The sequence below is a fragment of the Hyperolius riggenbachi genome, chromosome 8, assembly GCF_040937935.1.
Source record: "Hyperolius riggenbachi isolate aHypRig1 chromosome 8, aHypRig1.pri, whole genome shotgun sequence".
NCBI classification, from domain to species: domain Eukaryota; kingdom Metazoa; phylum Chordata; class Amphibia; order Anura; family Hyperoliidae; genus Hyperolius; species Hyperolius riggenbachi.
Window position 1 is genome coordinate 207971262 of NC_090653.1, and position 19540 is coordinate 207990801.

Consider the following 19540-nt stretch of genomic DNA (forward strand, 5'->3'; position numbering starts at 1 on the left):
TTGGTTCTACTGGTAAAAATAAATAATTCAAATGGGTATATATTTGTTTTTTGTTAAGTTGCCTAATAATTATGCACAGTAATAGTCACCTGCACACACAGATATCCCCCTAAAATAGCTAAAACAAACTAAAAACTACTTTCAAAAATCTTCAGCTTTGATAATTAGAGTTTTTTGGGTTCATTGAGAACATGGTTGTAGTTCAATAATAAAATTATTCCTCAAAAATACAACTTGCCTAATAATTCTGCACTCCCTGTACAGGGGGCACCTATGCCTAGCTACCTATACAGGGGGCATCTATGCTTGGCTACCTATTGTAATTTTTACAAATTTAGCCTAGAAACTGCCATGTTCACAGACAAGAGTGTGCTTGCGAACTTTGAGAGGGACCCTGCGAGAAGCGGTGGTCTGGAAGAACATATGGGAAGCCTCTGAAGGATCCAGAGGCTGCCCTCTACGAAGGTAAGTATCTTACCTTGTTTAAAGCCGCAGTTTTTTTTAAACCTTGGGATGATGGTGAGACCTAATATAATGAGAGTCAGAGTTCTCCTTTTAACTGCATATAACTGGGAAACACGGTTCCCCTTTTAAGCACAAGCAGATCTGCTTTAGCAGAAAAGCAGAGCACCAGAAGGATGTGGGATAGTTTGAAATAATCACCTATCTGAGCTTCAAAGGTGAGTTCCTTATCGATTTAGCGGTCAGTCATAGAGTTAAGATGTGATCAGTATCAGAACTCTATTGTTATAGTTGTTATAAACAGAACTTGGTGTGTATGGGAAACTTACTCTCAAAGGTCATATGCAGACTATATTTGCCAACTGGTTTGCTAAAGGATTAAGGATTTCTGCAAACCTAGTGGTTTATTTAACATTAGACTGTACTTAGTGTACCCAATGGGAGAAATGGGACACAAAGGCATGCGCTCTTTCCCATCGCTTATCTCTGTTCCCTTGGCATTGCTCTCTGCCCCCTAATCCCCCCCCAGTGCACCCTCTCAAAATTGCTGGCAGCCAGCTTGTTAGCCCAATAGAGGAAGGGGCATCCTTTGCAGGAAAGACAATACTGCATAACACCCACTCCAGGCTCTGTGCATCTCAGCTCAGACACAGAGAGCTGTGATGTGATGATGGATCTGCACATATGTTAAAGGGGACCAAATCTTTTTTCGGGATCCTAGACGTTTTTTAAAAAAATTTAAATCTTCATTATGACCTAGAGAAGGCGGGGAGCAACCGAGAGTGGTGAGAAGCGCATTTAATCAAGGAGAAGAGCTGGAGCTGGTTATATGTTGTTTTTTGTTTTGTTTTTAACTCTTAAGATCTGTTCTTTTTAACTTTTAGGCTACTTTCATACTGGCATTTTATTGCATCAAACAATGTAATAGCGTAAATAATAAAATTGATGTGATTACCATATTTTTCAATAAATAAGACGCTCTCGCATATAAGATGCACCTAGATTTAAAGGGCAAAAATCAGGGGGGAAAAAATAAACCTAGTTGTGTGTTATCATGCAGGGGCGTCTTATGAACCTTTTACCCCGCCAAAACCAAAAACTGTCTCTAAGCTACTCTATCTACACTACACTACCCAGCTACACTACACTAATCCCTATTGCCCCTACCAAGTACACTACACTTAGCTACCAACTAAGCTACACAGCAGTAGACTACACTACACTTTAACTAAACTACACTACACTGCACTAAACTACACTACACTGCACTAAACTACACTACACTGCACTAAACTACACTACACTGCTCTAAACAACACTACAATTAACAAAACTACACTACGCTGCAGTACACTTTCACTTTAATGCTATACTTGCTCCTGCAGCCTCTGTGTTCCTCTCCCCTTGGCTCCAGGTCCTGCTTCTTGTGCGGTCCTCATCTGCATCCTCCACAATCCTCTACTGCATCCTCTGTGATCTTCTCCCCCTTGCTTTGGTCAGTCCTATCCTCTTCTGTTGCGTTGCAGCAGTAGGCATGGGCACCGGCCGCCTATCGCTATGCAGAACCGCCGGGTCCTCCATACTGCTAGTCCTATGCATGCTATCCCTGTACAGTACCGGCGCACATGCACCAGGGATCACGCAGGCACACCATGTGGCATTGCGTGAACTTTGCAAGCCTTTATAAACTTCCATGGCCCTTGCAGCGGGGATGCTTACTGCGGAGTGATGCAGCATGCAAGTGTACGAAGGGTGCTAATGAAATCCTTTGGTGATACAATGTGATACAAGATTGGTTTTCTTTTTGTTTTTTTAGGTTTAGCGATGAGGGAATGGAAGTTATGGAAAGGCTTTTTTACCTTTATCGAAAATTCTGCCAGTTAAAGGTTAGCAATGAAGAGTATGTCTGCATGAAAGCCATCAACTTCCTGAACCAAGGTAAGCACTGGAGACTCCCTCTATTGCCAAGCACTGACTATAAAATCTCTCAGATAAGGGGTTAACACAAGGTGATAGCTGGATTCATGTGCTGGGAACAATGACTTTTTTTCCCCTCAGTAATCAGATTTTAATAGCTCTTTAATGTAGACACCAAGGCCAGAACACGCGTCATTTAACATATGCAGTTTCAGGCGGCTGCTGTAATGGATTATTTCTATTCAAAAAGGGATTGTATAACAGATCACCAGCTGTTCTGACTTTGTCTGGGGATGTTAACTCCATTAGATCAATGTAGTGATCGTTGGGATTGCAACAGAATACATTTTGCTGGCGTGATAGTTTATTTGTATTTTTAAAGACAGAGCAATAGCACTCATGGAGGGTACTTTTTATAAAGATATACAATTTTTTGAAACTTGTTTCCATGATTTTCCATGGAATCTTATGTCCAGTAGGAGACTCTCTCTGCCTTCAAAAATACAGTTCATGCCAAAGTTAAAATGTACTGGAAACAATTCACTAAAATGCATGCATTTACAGTGTGAACAAGCATTAGTCCTTTCCATAGCAGCTGTCTGGCCCCTTAAAGGGAAGGTTCAAGCAAAATAAAAAAATGAGTTTCACTTACCTGGGGCTTCTACCAGCCCCATGCAGCCATCCTGTGCCCTCGTAGTCACTCACTGCTGCTCCAGTCCCCCGCTGGCAGCTTGCCGACCTCGGAGGTCGGCGGGCCGCATTGCGTACATTTTTACGCATTCCCGCTAGTGCAGGAACATTAACACATACATTTTTACGCGTTACTGGTTCAATGCGTAAATCAAACGAGTAATGCGTAAAAATGTATGTGTTAATGTTCCAGCACTAGCGGGAATGCGTAAAAATGTACGCAATGTCGGCAAGCTGCCAGCGGGGGACTGGAGCAGAAGTGAGTGACTACGAGGGCACAGGATGGCTGCATGGGGCTGGTAGAAGCCCCAGGTAAGTGAAACACATTTTTTTTATTTTGCTTGGACCTTCTCTTTAAGAACCAGATACTTTTTATTGCTGGGTTTCAAGCTGTGATCACTGTGATTGGCTCACAGTAATCACAGGGTCAGGAGCCAATGAAAATGGGTTCTGACCAGCATACGTAGTGATGGGGGCCGCACAACGGTGGGTAATTAAAAAGTCCTAGCAGGGATAAGGGGGCAATAAAGAGGGCATAGATTTCAATTACTTACGACCAGAAGAGGTTAATCATTGCAACAGATGGGAACATAGCCATTTACAATGTAGGTTTTTTTTTGCTTGTTTGTTTTGTTAGTTTTTATTGATTTTCAAGAATTTTTGAACCAAAATATCATACCTGTACGTCCAATTTTAGTGACATTTTGTAAATATTGTCCAATAAAAATTCATAGTACTAATACTTTTGGACATATATTGAGTTAGATTGTCCTAAAATTGAATAAAAGGAACAAGTGTTTGGTTAATAATGATAGATAGATAGATAGATAGATAGATAGATAGATAGATAGATAGATAGATAGATAGATAGATAGATCCATAAATATTTGGCTAGAGACGTTTTTTTTCTTTTTTAATATAATTTTGGTTCTGTACATTACCACAGTGAATTTTGAAGGACAACTGAAATGAGAGGGATATGGGGGCTGCCATATTTTTTTTTCCTTTTAAGCATTGCCAGTTGCCTGGCTATACTGCTCATTCTCAGCCTCTAATACTTTTAGCCATATGCAGATCAGGTGTTTCTGACATTTTTGTCAGATCTGACAAAATGTGCTGCATGATTGTTTCTGGTGTTATTCAGACACTACTGCAGCCAAATATTTCAGCAAAGCTTTCAGCCAACTGGTATTGTTTAAAGGGAAATACATATGGCAGCCTCCATATTTTTCTCACTTCAATTGTCCTTTAAATGAAACAACTCAAATTCAGTTGAGGTGAAGACTTTTAGCTTTAATTCAGTGGGGTTATCAAAATGATTGCATAAAAATGTGAGGCAACAAAAGCATTTTTATAACACAATCCCTTCATTTCAGGGGCTCAAAAGTAATTGGTTAATTAGCACAAAGGCTACTTCCTGGGCAGATGTGGGCAAGTCTGTCATTATGTCATTATCAATTAAGCAGATAAAAGGCCTAGAGTTGATTTGAGGTGTGGTGCTTGCATGTGGAAGATTTTGCTGTGAACAGACATGTGGTCAAAGGAGCTCTCCATACAGGTGAAAGAAGCCATCCTTAAAGGGAATGTCCAAGCAAAATAAAAAAATGAGTTTCACTTACCTGGGGCTTCGACTAGCCCAATGCAGCCATCCTGTGCCCTCCTAGTCACTCACTGCTGCTCCAGTCCCCCGCTAGCAGCTTGCTGACCTCGGAGGTCGGCAGGACGCATTGCGTACATTTTTACGCATTCCCGCTAGTGCAGGAACATTAACACATACATTTTTACGCATTACTGGTCCAATGCGTAAAAATTTACGCATTGGACCAGTAACGCGTAAAAATGTATGTGTTAATGTTCCTGCACTAGCGGGAATGCGTAAAAATGTACGCAATGTGTCCCGCCGACCTCCGAGGTCGGCAAGCTGCTAGCGGGGGACTGGAGCAGCAGCTAGTGACTACGAGGGCACAGGATGGCTGCATGGGGCTTGTAGAAGCCCCAGGTAAGTGAAACTCATTTTTTTATTTTGCTTGAACCTTCCCTTTAACCACTTGAGGACCGCAGTGTTAAACCCCGCTAAAGACCAGGCCATTTTTCACTGAATGGGCCTCTGCAGCTTTAAGGGCTCACTGCAGGGCTGCACAACTCAGCACACAAGTGATCCACTCCCCCTTTTCTTCCCACCAACAGAACTTTCTGTTGGTGGGGTCAGATCGCCCTCAGTATGTTTGTTCATTTTATTATAAATATTTGATTTATTTATTTCTTAATAAATTTGTGTATTTTTTAAAAAAAAAATTATCTCCCCCCCCCCCCCCCCCTCTTCCTCCACCATCAGCCTATCGGCGCGATCAGCTGTGATAGGATTCAGCCTATCACAGCGGATCACTTTCCTGCCTCTGGAAGGGACAGCCAAGTGACACGGCTGTCCCCTGTTCAGCGCTGCTTTAGATCACAGCGCTGTACTGACTCATTAGATGGCGATCACCGCTGGGAGACTGAAGGCGGAGCTCCATCATCCAAGTGGGGATGCGCGCACATCGGCGCACGCGATCCCCTGCAAGACACTCCCCCAGGGCTTTACGCCGATTGGCGTTAGGCGGCCCTGGGGAAGAAAGCACAGAAATTGCTACAATGAGGGCGCATGCGCGAACCACCCAAGATGGCCGCATAGGAGATACGCTCCGCTCACCGCCGCTCTTCACAGCCGCATCCTCCGCCCCAGAAGCAACAGAAATCGGCGGTTTTGCTGGGGATAACCTCCGCACACCTCCCTGCCCGGAATGACGTCCAAAGGGGGCCCCAAATCTTCATCCCCAGCGGGCGCTATGGACAAATTTCTCCGTCCCTTCCCCCAGCCAAGATGTCGCCGATCACACAGACCAGCCAGACGCTCCTTCCTCTGACCAGGCAAGTGACATGCACGCTACGCAGCCACTGACTGCAGCACTACTAGAACTGTCTCTGGACAAACACTACCGCAGCCTGCAAGATTCTCTGCAAAAAGTTATTATGGCTGCAGTGGGGGAAATACGTGCTGACATGGCAGGGCTGGGGGAGTGCACACAGCCCTTGGAGGAAAAAGTAGATACCCTTGCTATAAAACAGGCTGATTTAACAGAAGACCAACAACTCATGCAATCTGATATAAAAGCAATGCGCCTAGCCCAGGAAGATATGGAAAACAGGGAGAGGAGACAAAACGTGCGCATTAAAGGGGTCTCTATGTCTCTTAAAAATGAACACATTGTTTCATACCTGAAAGAACTGTTCCACACTATTGTTCCAGATTTGCCAGATGAGATGTGGAGAATAGATAGAGCACACAGATCTTTAGGGGAAAGGAAACCAGGCTCTAAATCACCTAAAGACATAATTGCTAGACTACACTACTTTGAGGCAAAGGATGCTCTCTTTAAAGCACTGCGGAACACATCAAACATTCCATTTAAGGGAGAAGATATTGCTATCTACAATGACTTGTCTCTAATAACTTTGACAAAACGCAGGATTCTCAGACCAGTTACGCAGCTACTCAGGGACGCCGTCATCTCATATAAATGGGGCTTCCCCTTCCGCCTAATTGTTAATAAACAAGGTCTTATCCTAACTCTATCTGATGTGGATGATGCTCCCATGTTCCTAAAGCAACTAGGCCTCAAACTCCCATCTACTTCCGCATCCCTCACTTGCCCTGCGATAACCTCTTCACCACCGAGGAAAATCCGGCACATCTCTGAATGGACTAAACAACCACTGAGGAGCCTCACGTTCTCAGATAGAACGGAAGACATGGATGATCACCCTGCATGATCATACCCTCACAACGCTATAGTTCTCCATAACAATTTTGGAAAGTTATTACAGCTCCCATACACCCGTGTTTCCTATCTTCACGACTGATAGTTGAACTCTTGTTTGTGATGTTAGCTGGCCTAACAAAGAAATATCCTCAACTACGTCCTGATATATAGCGTAATCACCCCCCCCCCCCCTTCTCATACTTCTGGGATTTGCTTATACGAGTGGCGGGATGGAGCCTATCTCGGTATCTCTCAATGGTTCATGACATGTTTATTAATATGTTTACTCTAATGTTTCTACTCTTGGGATTTGGCATGCACCTCAGGGAAACCATCCTTCGAATTGTCTGGTTGCCACGGCAGCCGGTCAATCTAGGACGATTTCCATCTAGGCAGCAGTTTTATGCTGCCCATATACTCAGCCATTGGTTTATATATGGCTTGTCCTTAGATGACCGATACGCTAAGCTACAATTTGTTACTGTTAGTACAATATATATCGTTATATCTATATACACGGTTATACCTTTTTACTTTTTATTGTTTGTTTATATTTGCTCTTTTTTTTCTTTCTCTCCTTATATTGCATATGAGCTTCACATGGTCTGTCCACCAAATATCTACACCACTTTATATACACCTCAAAAATGTTTAAATTTCTGACATTAAATACTAAAGGCCTAAACACACCTCAGAAAAGGTTCTCACTATTTCGAGATATGAAGAGATTGGATATTGACTTAGCCTTTCTTCAGGAAACCCATCTCCGCAAAACTGACAATACACGTTTATATAACAGATTATATTCTGAGGTGTGTTTGGCCTCTGGCCCCACAAAAAAGGAAGGAGTAGCAATCATATATAAAAAAGGTTTCCCCCTACAAATCTCTAAAACCATTTCTGATCCCAAAGGTCACTATTTGATACTACAGGGATCATTGGCAGGTAAAGATATCACATTGGCCAATGTCTATGTTCACAATAATAATCAGATATATTTCCTTACCTCATTTCTTAAAGAGACTCTGTAACAATTTTTTCAGCCTTAGTTCTTCTATCCTATAAGTTCCTATGCCTGTTCTAATCTGCTCTGGCTTACTGCAGTCTTTCCTAACTGCACTGTCTCTGTAATAAATCAATGTATCTTTCCTCTGTCCTGTTTGTCGGGCTAAAGCTTGATTGTGTGGAATGTGCAGGGCTGCTTGTGATTGGTAGAAGCGATACACACCCTCTGCAGGCCCCTTGCATACTCTGAATGACTCATACACTATGCTTAGCTGAGCCTATTAGAAGCTGGTTAGTTTGTTTGTAAACACTGCCTAAAACTGTTAATTACAAGCCAGGATTGCAGCAGAGAGTGGCAGAAACAGCACAGAGGGGCACAGGAGAAAATAATGAATAGAATGGTATGCTTTTTATTGTAAGAATATTAGAGTACAGATTCTCTTTAAGAAACTATTCAAATATACAAAGGGTTGCTTATTGTTGGGAGGAGATTTTAATCTAGCGTTCTCTAACCTCAAAGATAGATATGTCCCCCCCAGTACTATTACAACGGCCACTCATGACCGCAATTCCCGCAAGTTTAGAATCCTTATGAGACAGTATAAACTGCTTGATTTATGGAGGATCTCTAACCCTACCTCTATTGAATACACCTTCTTTTCTCCCCCACACGCATCTCACTCCCGTCTGGACTATTTCTTTTCAACATCTAGTCTCCTGTCATCATTGAAGGAAGCTGAGATACTACCAATTGCGTGATCAGATCACCAAGCAGTCATTACAGAAATTGACCTACTCTCCCACACTCATAAACCGATTTTCTGGAGATTGAATGAAACTCTATTACAAGACAAAAAGATTTTATCTAGACTGGCGGACGAACTGCAATCCTATTTTGCAGTTAACATTGAATCAGTTCCCTCCTTTGGGATGGTATGGGAAGCGCACAAGGCTTTCATCAGGGGTATATTTATATCAGAGGCCACTAAACGTAAAAGAATGTCTTCCTCAAGACTCTCTAAGCTCTACTCAGATCTAGATTCGACCCAAAAATTATATAAATCTAATCCAATCCAGATGCACTACTCTACAATACAAACCCTCAAACAAGAAATACAAACCCTCCGATGTACACAACTGGAGAAAAGCTTAAGATGGACTAGACAACTTTTCTATGAAAGAGGTAATAAGCCACATACGATTCTTGCCCGGAAATTAAACCCAAAATCTCCTAACCATCACATATATTCTATGAAAGACACCCACGGGACTGTTCATTATCACTAGTGTTGGGCGAACACCTGGATGTTCGGGTTCGGGCCGAACAGGCCGAACAGGGGCCAGATGTTCGGCATGTTCGGCCCGAACCCAATGGAAGTCAATGGGGACCCGAACATGCCGCAATACGTCCCCCCTATGGGGTCGCAGGCATAAGGGGGGAGCATGCCCCGATCGCGCGCGGGGGGGGGGGTCGGAAATTCCCCCCACCCCCTCCGCTAGCGCTCCCCCCTCTGCCCGCTTCCCCATAACAAAAGTTTGTTGAAAGTTAATACTAGTACCGGTGGCTGGCTGCTGGCAGTGGAGTGAGTGAGGAGGAGGAGTCCGCCTAGGAGAGTGACGCGTTGAGGCCGGGCAGCGGGCGGTTCAGCGGTAGTACCCTTGTGGTACTTCCGCCCTTTCTCTGACCTCACGTCCTCTACGTTATGACGCATACGAGGGTACGCGTGACGCATACCCTCGTATGCGTCATAACGTAGAGGACGTGAGGTCAGAGAAAGGGCGGAAGTACCACAAGGGTACTACCGCTGAACCGCCCGCTGCCCGGCCTCAACGCGTCACTCTCCTAGGCGGACTCCTCCTCCTCACTCACTCCACTGCCAGGCCAGCAGCCAGCCACCGGTACTAGTATTAACTTTCAACAAACTTTTGTTATGGGGAAGCGGGCAGAGAGGGGAGCGCTAGCGGAGGGGGTGGGGGGAATTTCCGCCCACGCGATCGGGGCATGCTCCCCCCTTATGCCTGCGACCCCATAGGGGGGCCGTATTGCGGCATGTTCGGGCGAACAGGGCCCTGTTCGGCCGAACAGGGGCCCTGTTCGGCGGGCATTGAATAGTTCGGGCGAACCCGAACTAAAAAGGCCGAACACCATCAGGTGTTCGGCCGAACTCGAACATCACCCGAACAGGGTGATGTTCTGCAGAACCCGAACAGTGGTGAACACTGTTCGCCCAACACTAATTATCACCCACGAAAGGTAGCACACATTTTTACAGACTATTATAAAACCCTCTATAATCTACCAAAATACCCCAATCTTTCAACACATCTATCCAAAATTGATGCGTTTCTAGATCAATTAAATATGCCCTCTCTAACTGAAGAAAACATTAAATCACTTAATGCCCCTATAACAGACGAAGAAATTACAGAGGTTATAAAACATCTTCCTTCCACAAAAGCCCCTGGCCCAGATGGTCTACCATATTCTTACTATAAAAAACTCCAAACCACTCTGGTCCCATACTTGAATAAACTAGCAAACACACTTATGAAGGGGAATGTAGCACCCAACTCATTCCTGAATTCCTTAATCACAGTGATCCCTAAGGAGGGTAAGGATCCACAACTCCCACAGAATTTCCGGCCTATATCCCTACTCAACTCGGACCTAAAAATTATCACAAAAGTAATGGCAAACCGTCTAAACTCAATCCTTATCTCTATGATTAATAATGATCAAGTAGGATTCATATTAGGCCGTCAGGCGGGAGACAACACTAGGAAGGCTATCAATTTGATAGAATTGATGAATAGATCTGGGAAGCCTTCTCTGCTTATAAGTTTGGATGCAGAGAAGGCTTTCGACAGGTTGTTGTGGCCTTTCTTATTCAGGGTTATGGAACGTCAGGGTTTTTGTGGATCCTTTTTGACTTTAATCCGCTACCTATACTCTTCTCCATCTACAATGGTTAAACTTCCCTTTGCCTCAGTACCTTCCTTCCCCATAACAAACGGCACACTCCAGGGGTGTCCCCTATCCCCACTTCTATTTGCAATAAGCATTGAGCCCCTGGCGTGCGCCATTAGACAAAATCAAGATATCACTGGAGTCAAACAAAATACTCAGGAATATAAAATATCGCTTTTCGCAGACGATATACTATTAACGATAACTAATCCTCTCACCTCTCTCCCAGTCCTACACTCAATTTTAAAAGAATTTGAAGCCATATCAGGCTTCAAACTTAACCAGGATAAGACTGAAGCACTCCCCATTAGAATACCACAGACAATGCTTCAAAACTTAAAACAATCCTTTCCTTATAAATGGAAGACTCACTTGTATTAAATATCTAGGGATCCAATTAACAACTACCTACACTACCTTATACAAATCTCGCTTCCCTTCATTAACCGGTTCAGCACCGCAGTCCGAAAATCTCATGCATCCGAGCAACGTTCACCTCCCATTCATTCGCCTATAACGTTATTGCTACTTATCACAATGAATTGATCTATATCTTGTTTTTTCCGCCACTAATTAGGCTTTCTTTGGGTGCTACATTTTGCTAAGAATTATTTTTTTCTAAATCTATTTTGACAGGAAGATTAAGAAAGAAATGAAAAAAATTCATTATTTCTCAGTTTTTGGCCATTATAGTTTGAAATTAATATACGCTAGCGTAATTAAAACTCATGTATTTTATTTGCCCATCTGTCCCACTTATTACACCATTTAAACGATGTCCCTATCACAATTTATGGTGCCGATATTTCATTTAGAAATAAAGGTGCATTTTTTCAGTTTGCGTCCATCACTATTTATAAGCTTATAATTTTAAATAATATAATAACATATTCTCTTGACATGCATATTTAAAAAGTTCAGACCCTTGGGTAACTATTTAAGTTGTTTTTGTTTTTTTTTAATTGTATTTTTTATTTTTATTTTTAATAAAAAAATTGTATGTGGGTAATTTTTGGTGTGGGAGGAAAACTGTTAATTTTAAATGTAAAATATATATTTTTTTTAATTAAAAATGAATTGTGGTGCAGTTTACTATTCGGCCACAAGATGGCCACAGTGTGAAAAGTCCTAGATGCGAACGATTTCGCATCTAGGAACTTAAAAGCAGGGGAAATGTTTTCTGGGGGCAGAAATACCGCGCTCTCTGGAGAGAAAGCGTCGGTATTTCTGCGGGGAAGATAGATCGGTGAATGGGAATTATATTCCCATTCACTGATCGGGGGGCTAGCGGCGGGCAGCGGCAGCGGCAGAGGAAGCTCGTCCAGATAGGCCGAACTGGTTAATACAATCCATCTTACAAGATTTACATAAATGGACAGCCTACAAAATTTCATGGATAGGTACGATCTACTCCTTAAAAATGAATATACTACCACGCCTACTATATCTATTTGAAACGCTACCTGTCCAAGTTCCCTCTCCACAGTTTAAAACTTTACAACGAGCCTTTTCAAAATTTGTTTGGAACAATTCTAAACCACGGATCCACTCCTCTGTTCTATTAGCTTCTAGAGAACAAGGGGGCTTAGGCTTACCTAATTTGAAACTATACTATTAGGCCGCCCACCTACGCCAACTTCCTGAATGGTCGGATCTGAAGACATATACTAAATGGGGCCTCATTGAGGCATTCAGTATTTACCCAACTTCCCTGGCTTCTTTAATTTGGTCTTCACCTCATCCCAAACTAACCTATATTAAACTACTCCCTACGATTAAATTTACTATTCAAATATGGAATTCGACAGTTCTAAAAGCTAACCTCAGATCTTCAATATCCCCTCTGTATCCTATACTAGGAAACCCTGCCTTTACTCCGGGTATGACAGAAAGTTTCATCGGTAGATGGTTTAGTCTTAAATACACCAAACTTCATAACTGGACACATGTTCTCACCAGAAAACTTCTCACCAAAACTACATTAGAAGAAAAAATAACCTTCACGCCACAACTCTCTATGGAATATAACCAAATCAGTCATTTTCTTAGAACTCTCACTAGGGGAATAGATCTCCTTCCCATGTTCATTCCTTTTGAAAGACTATGTCACAATAATGGTCACCAAAAAGGGCTTATCTCGGCTATTTATGTGCTACTCCTGGACAACTCTGGTACTCTCAAAATTAAACACTCATATATAAACAAATGGGAACAAGCTCTTGGACAATCCCTAGAATTGGAAGATTGGGTTTCAATATGGGAAAACGCGAAAAAAACATCAATATGCACACAAGTAAAAGAAAACATCTATAAGTTGAGGTTTTGGTGGTATAGAACGCCGGAAGTATTATCAAAAATATATCCTGATGTACCCAACCAATGCTGGAGGGGATGTAATCAGATAGGCTCTCTAGAGCATATATTCTGATATTGTCCAATAGTTCAACCACTATGGGTAGAAATTAAATCTTTAATAGCAAGGATAACAAACTCTAATATCCCTCTAGACCCCTTATATATGCTCCTAGGTAAACCGATACCCGGAATAAAGAAAAATACGATGAGACTGATTACACATATACTCACAGCTACTAGACTATCTATAGCATCTTACTGGCGTAAACCTCTCTCTCCTACAATCTCTGCAGTTATTACAAAAATCAGCTGGACTAAGACTATGGAATATCTCACCTCCCTTCTAAGAGATACAGAAGAGAGATTTAAACAAATATGGGACCCATGGGAAACATATTTTCTCAACTACATCCCTCCCTGATCTATGTTTGTACCTCCTAACCTCCATTGAAATGACTTATGGGACACTAGACGGAAACAAATTTTACCTGGGAATATACAGACCACTAGGAATGGTTTAACTAATATATATCATAATGACCCATGACTTTTGTTGCTTCTCCTCCTTAGTGGGGCACAACCCACATTATAATTGGTACGCTCTCTCTTCCGCACTGATGGACAGACCAAAGGAACAAAGACTCATGTGCCAACTTAGCTTGTATCTTATTAGTGTGCTGTTTTTATTTTTTCTATTTTGTCTAGGTTCTATGGATAATTGGAAACTCCGGACAATACAAATTCATAAGAATAATACATGTTCCATATCTTCAACTTTATTGCATTGTAAACATGACATGTTTTCTTTTTTGCTAATATGGACATATACTGATATTTTCAAATGTTTGTAAGATACATTACATGTTTAATAAAAACAGTGTTACAAAAAAAAAGAAATTGCTACAATATTACGAGTGGCAAAATGTACAGTTTGGTACATCCTGAGAAAGAAAGCAAGCACGGGTGAACTCAGCAACGCAAAAAGACCTGGATGCCCACAGAAGACGGGAGGATTTCCACTATTCAATGCCCATATAGAACAGTTAATTACCAGCATAGCACCAATGAAAAACTAATAAGATGAATGAAAGAGGGCCCCTGGTGGGCCCCTTTGGTCCAGGGGCCCCAGTGCAGTCGCAACCTCTGCATACCCTATTGCTACGCCACTGATTAAAGTGGACCCAAATTAAAAATACAAGATTTCAGAAATAAAATCTATTTTCTAAATTATAATAATAAATAGCAGCCTTTTTTCAGCTGCATGATGACAAATATAAAATATTTTACATTTATTGGAGGAACCCCTCCCTTCCTTTCAAATTGCCGGGATTTTTCCAGCAAACTGGTGGAGTAGATGGTGTTCAGCAATGGAGCAATTGCTAATGGCTGCCCCCAGTATAACCCTAGCTATAAAAAGAGAAGGGTGAAAAGCATGCACTGAAATGCTCATAGGCTTGAAGGAGTGTTTATTTATCTTTGTATGTGTCAGAGTGGTGCAACTAAATATTTTTAATTTAAAAAAAAATGTTTGGTTTGGGTCCGCTTTAACCCAGTCTCCATCACATATATTAGTTAAAACTCCACTTTAAAAGAGCATCCCTTTATTTCATCCAGGACTAAACCACTTTTATATGTCTTGTATTTTGGTCACCCTGCACTTGTGAATCTAACTTTTATGCGTGTGTTTATTTTGTCAGCAGATATCAAAGGTCTTACCAGTATTTCCCAGTTGGAGCAGCTGAATAAAAGGTACTGGTATGTATGCCAGGACTTCACAGAATATAGGTATCCACACCAACCCAACCGATTCCCAGACCTTATGATGTGTTTGCCTGAAGTCCGCTACATTGCTGGTAAGGATTCTGTTTTTCAAAACTGTACATAAATCCATCATATCTGGATCAAATGTGCACATCTTCAGTGGGGAGTATTTGTACCTGCCTTCTAATATAACCATAACAATGATATAGATTTCAGTATACTAATGAGGAGTGAATAATGACTGTTGGTCTATTGCAATGGCAGGAGTCTCTCCCTTTTGTATCTTGTTAGTTGCTATACGTTTTTGTTGATCACAACTATACAAGGAAATACAATGACACAGTTACTTCCAGAGGAAGCTAAATCCAAAGGAAGGAACAAAAAAAACCCCTTACAAAGCTTTTGCCAGTTGGCCTTTAAAGCGGATCCGCGATGAAAAATTAACTATAACAAGTAAATTGTCTAAATATTGTATCTAAAGTTAAGATCGTTTACACGGCAAATCTAGCTGCAAACAGCTTCAACAGTTTATGATTATTTATTCCTGTGATACAATGAGAGCAGCCATGTTCTGCTTGTAAACATTAAACACAGGCAAGCTGATCTGCATCTCCAGCCCTCAGCCTGTGAAAACTTCACTCCCCTCTCCTCCTCCCCTCTGCCTCTGAAATCTTTGACTAGTAACACCTCCTCCTCCTCCTCCTACCCAGACTGAGCTCCCATAAGCCCTTGCTACATGGTTCTGAGAGTGCCAAGGCACTGGAGAAGCTGTGGGTGAGGCTTGTTTAGTTTATAGGGAATTAGAATCAGAATCATTTATTTCACCAAGTACAACAGGGGTTGTACCCGGAATTATTTTTGGCTCATACAGGGTCGGTGATGGTACAAACACATACATGCGATCCTTCAACACATACAATCAGGTAAGGTATGGTACATAAGTAAGCATATACATATATAATACAGCACATGACTAGTGGAGGACGCATGGGGCAGACTGGAGTGCTGTGTGAGGGGAGCGGCCACATCTACCGGTGGCGCTCGCTCTGCAGAAATTCCAGATGCCCCGCAGTGTGTAAAGAAAGAGTGTAAAGAAAAAGAGTGTAAAGAAAAGAGAGAGAGAATCAGAATAGTGTAGAGAAATAGTAGAGAGAGAGTCCCTGGGGTTTGCCAGATGGCCTGGTTACATGTCTCAGTGGCAGGGCATTAGCCCTTGGTCAGTCTGGAAGTATAAAGTCCAACAGAGGGGCTGCGGGCACCCAGCTTGATGATGGAGCTTCTGGCACCCCTTATGTGCCTGTGGTGTAGAGGCTCTGGCAGCGGTTGAAGGAAGCACAGGTATCCAGGGTCTGCGGTAACTGCGGCCTAGTCCATGACCTTAGGCTGGAGGCCTAGAGTGCAACAGCAGGCTGAAGCGTAGGGGACCTGGCATGATGGTGGGACACAGGTCTGAGGTGCTGTGGCTCTGCAGCGTGGAGTACCTGTGGCTGCTCTCAGTGATCCAACTCCTGGCTTGCGGCCCAGTTCAGCGGGGTGGGTTGGCGGCCAAGTTGCAGCTAGTGTGGAGAGGGCGGCTGCAGCCCACGTGGAGAGGCCAGAGTCCCAGGTCCCCTGTGGCTGTGCACCGCAGCGTGGAGATGGAGCATCCGGGAGCAGCAGGCGCAGGTGGGAAGGACAAGCCTGGCGCCGAGAGCCAGCGAAGCTCGCAGTGGAAAGGCGAGCGGCAATGCAGCAGCCCCGAATGCCGTGGTCGGCCCCGCAGACTCATGGAGGCCACGCGTTCCTCCGTCATGGCACAGATGGTCCGGGGCAGCGGCAGCCGGGAAGGCTGCATCTGAATCCTACCAGCTGGAGAGTGACGCAGCTGAAGAGTAGCGCCGATCAGCTGGAGGGGTCCAGGCGGAACCCGCATGTCATCCTTCCCGCCGATCAGTTGGTGAGCCGGGCAGCCAATGGGAGTCCCAGCGGGTCCTCTGCAGGACAGCTGAGTCTCGGCGGATCCACGCGGCGGCACTGTGCTAGTCCGGGCAGGCGGAGAGCTGTCCATGCAGTTGATGGTGTGGGGGAGCCACGGGGTCATCAGATGTGCAGATCCACTGGGGTCCAGGGGGAAAGTGGAGAAAAAAAGGTAAGAGAGCCGGAGCCCTGCGGCCGTTGCTACCTGGTCGGCGCCATCTTCTTAAAGTATTAAAATTTAAAAAAAAAGTATTGGGCTTGAGGAATGCCCTATAAACTATATGAAAGTAACACAATTATGCTATGAGTAAAAGTTTATCTCGGAACCACTTTAATTTTACACAGTATATTTACATACACTGAAAAATCATCCAATGTGGGTGTAAATAGTTGTCTTCTGCTACTAATGAGCACTAATGAGAAAATATATTTTAAGGAACTCAAATAATGATTATTTTTTACATTCCAGGGAAACTTGTGGCTGTACCGCTGGAGCAATTACCACTGCTTTTTAAAGCGTTTCTTCACTCGTGCAAAACTAATGTCAGCAAGGAGAATTCAGAGAAACGACTTAACAGCAACTAGGAGTGGCAATTTTGGAAACGCTGGAAAAGAAAAAAAAAAAGACAATTGCTCCCTATATGGGAGCCAAAAAAAGTTTGCTTTTTTTGTTTTTAATTTTTTTTCTTCACTCTTTTCTTATCTATTTATTTCCTGACAGAGCTGAATGTATTATCTCCAACACGGGTGCACAAATATAAATGCAGTTGTTGCATTTCATTGCTGTTTACAGATCTAGAATTTTTTACGCCTTTTTTATGGGAGGGGCCCTCTACGTAAATGGAAGAGGTTACAAGTGTTACAGTGTTGCTACTTTTGTGTTTTAATTTTGTACTTTTTAGATTAGTTATTCTTTTGTTGGGAGTGGGGGTGAATTTTCTAAATGTTTGGGATGAAAAAAAAAAAACTACCTCAATGATTTTTTTGTTTTGTTTTGTTTTTTACTTTAAAATGTTTTGGACTATAGACAATAAAATGTTAGATAAAAATGCTGAGATGAGCCCATGTGAACTGATATTTTTTTATAATAATTAGTGTTCTTTGGTGCCTGGCTTTAAACCTAAGTAAGGATTAGCTCTATCTATCTAAATCTAAATAAGAAGTCTTATGTAGTATACACAGGGCCGGATTTCTGGCAAGGCCACATAGGCCATGGCCTAGGGCACCAGAAGTTTAGGGGCGGCTCAGTGAGTGGCAGTAAAGCTGTTCTATGCAGCCATCCCTATCTACAGGGACAGCTTTAACCTTTAAACTCTCTGTCCTGTATTTGTGATGTCCCTGCAAGACCTGTAAGCTCTATCCTGCAGGTACACATCAGCCTCACTCTCATGGAGACACATTGGGTCCATCATTAATGAGATGGCAAACATACCACAAAAGTTCAAAACACAACATATAATCTATACACGTATTACTAAAATAGCTATTGTCTGTGACACCAATGATGGAAAGTAAGGAGAATTCTCGTTGGGGCACACAGAGCTAACAACCATACAGACAATATAGTTGGCCTTGGGCGGTAAAAAGTACAAATCCGGCCCTGAGTATACATGGCTACATTGAAGAGAAAATAGAGCATATTGGCACATACACCAAATCTACAAGCTCATTTGTAAGTACTGTACAGGCTTCCAAGGATAAATAGTATTGCTTGCACATGAATTATAAGAAGTTTAGTTGGGTAGTAACAGCTACAACAATCAGATTACCTAGCTTTTAAGTAATTTTTGTTACATGTAATTTAAAAACATAATTTACACTTTACTGCATTTTTATTTACAGTGGGTAATAGTATATATTCCCATTTACTGATAAAACATCATAGTAATATAGAATGTGTAACAGTGGTTTAATGCTTTTTCATTAGAAATAAAAATAAGGTTTGTAACTATAAGATATTTATAAATTATAAAAATTACAAAAACTTCACTCAACAATATTTTTAATAAATTTTGATAAGTATTTGAATATTATAAAAAAAGGCATAGAAACGGTATTATAATAAACTAAAACTTTAAGTAAAAACGTAAATTTACTGCATTATATATATATATATATATATATATATATATATATATATATATATATATATATATATATATATATATTTAGATCATAAAAACTTCCTGGGAATGCAAATCAGAAAGAACATGAACTTCATAATTTATTTGGTGTAAATGTATGAAGTTGGTTGATTTATTTGGTTGTTTTATAAAAATGGTGGCATTTACAAATTGTTTCACATTCAGTGATTGAAGTAAGACACCTGGTTTACTACACTAGCCAAGAACAAATCTCTAGCAAAAAAACCTAAAAGAAACACAGAGTTTTTCTAGAATGCCAAACAAGGCTGCCATCATTCTAAAAATATATGTATGGCCATCAGAAATGGCAAATTAAGATTGCCCATAAAGGTCACAAAAACATTTATCAAAAACATCACTTAAAAAAACATTTATTGCCTACACAACATAATTCATTTCGGGCTATGGAGAATTTAGCTAGTACTATCGTTCATTTGTGTACACGTCACAATGCTCTTTACAGTTTGATGCTAACCCTCTCA

The 19540-nt window shown here is 41.9% G+C and overlaps 1 protein-coding gene across 11 annotated transcripts in view; it reads left to right on the forward strand.

Moving 5' to 3' along the window:
* NR6A1 (nuclear receptor subfamily 6 group A member 1) overlaps nt 1–17874 on the forward strand; it is a 592176-nt gene extending 574302 nt beyond the window's left edge. For 9 of the 11 annotated variants that reach the window (XM_068248132.1, XM_068248128.1, XM_068248130.1 and 6 more), the window contains 3 exons: nt 2279–2400; nt 14895–15050; nt 17384–17874. In XM_068248132.1, the coding sequence (XP_068104233.1) occupies nt 2279–2400; nt 14895–15050; nt 17384–17499 (394 nt within the window). In that variant the 3' untranslated portion in view covers nt 17500–17874. The remainder of the gene's footprint in view (nt 1–2278; nt 2401–14894; nt 15051–17383) is intronic. The other 2 variants (XM_068248129.1, XM_068248131.1) reach the window with 1 other exon arrangement.
* Nucleotides 17875–19540: the final 1666 nt, after the last annotated feature.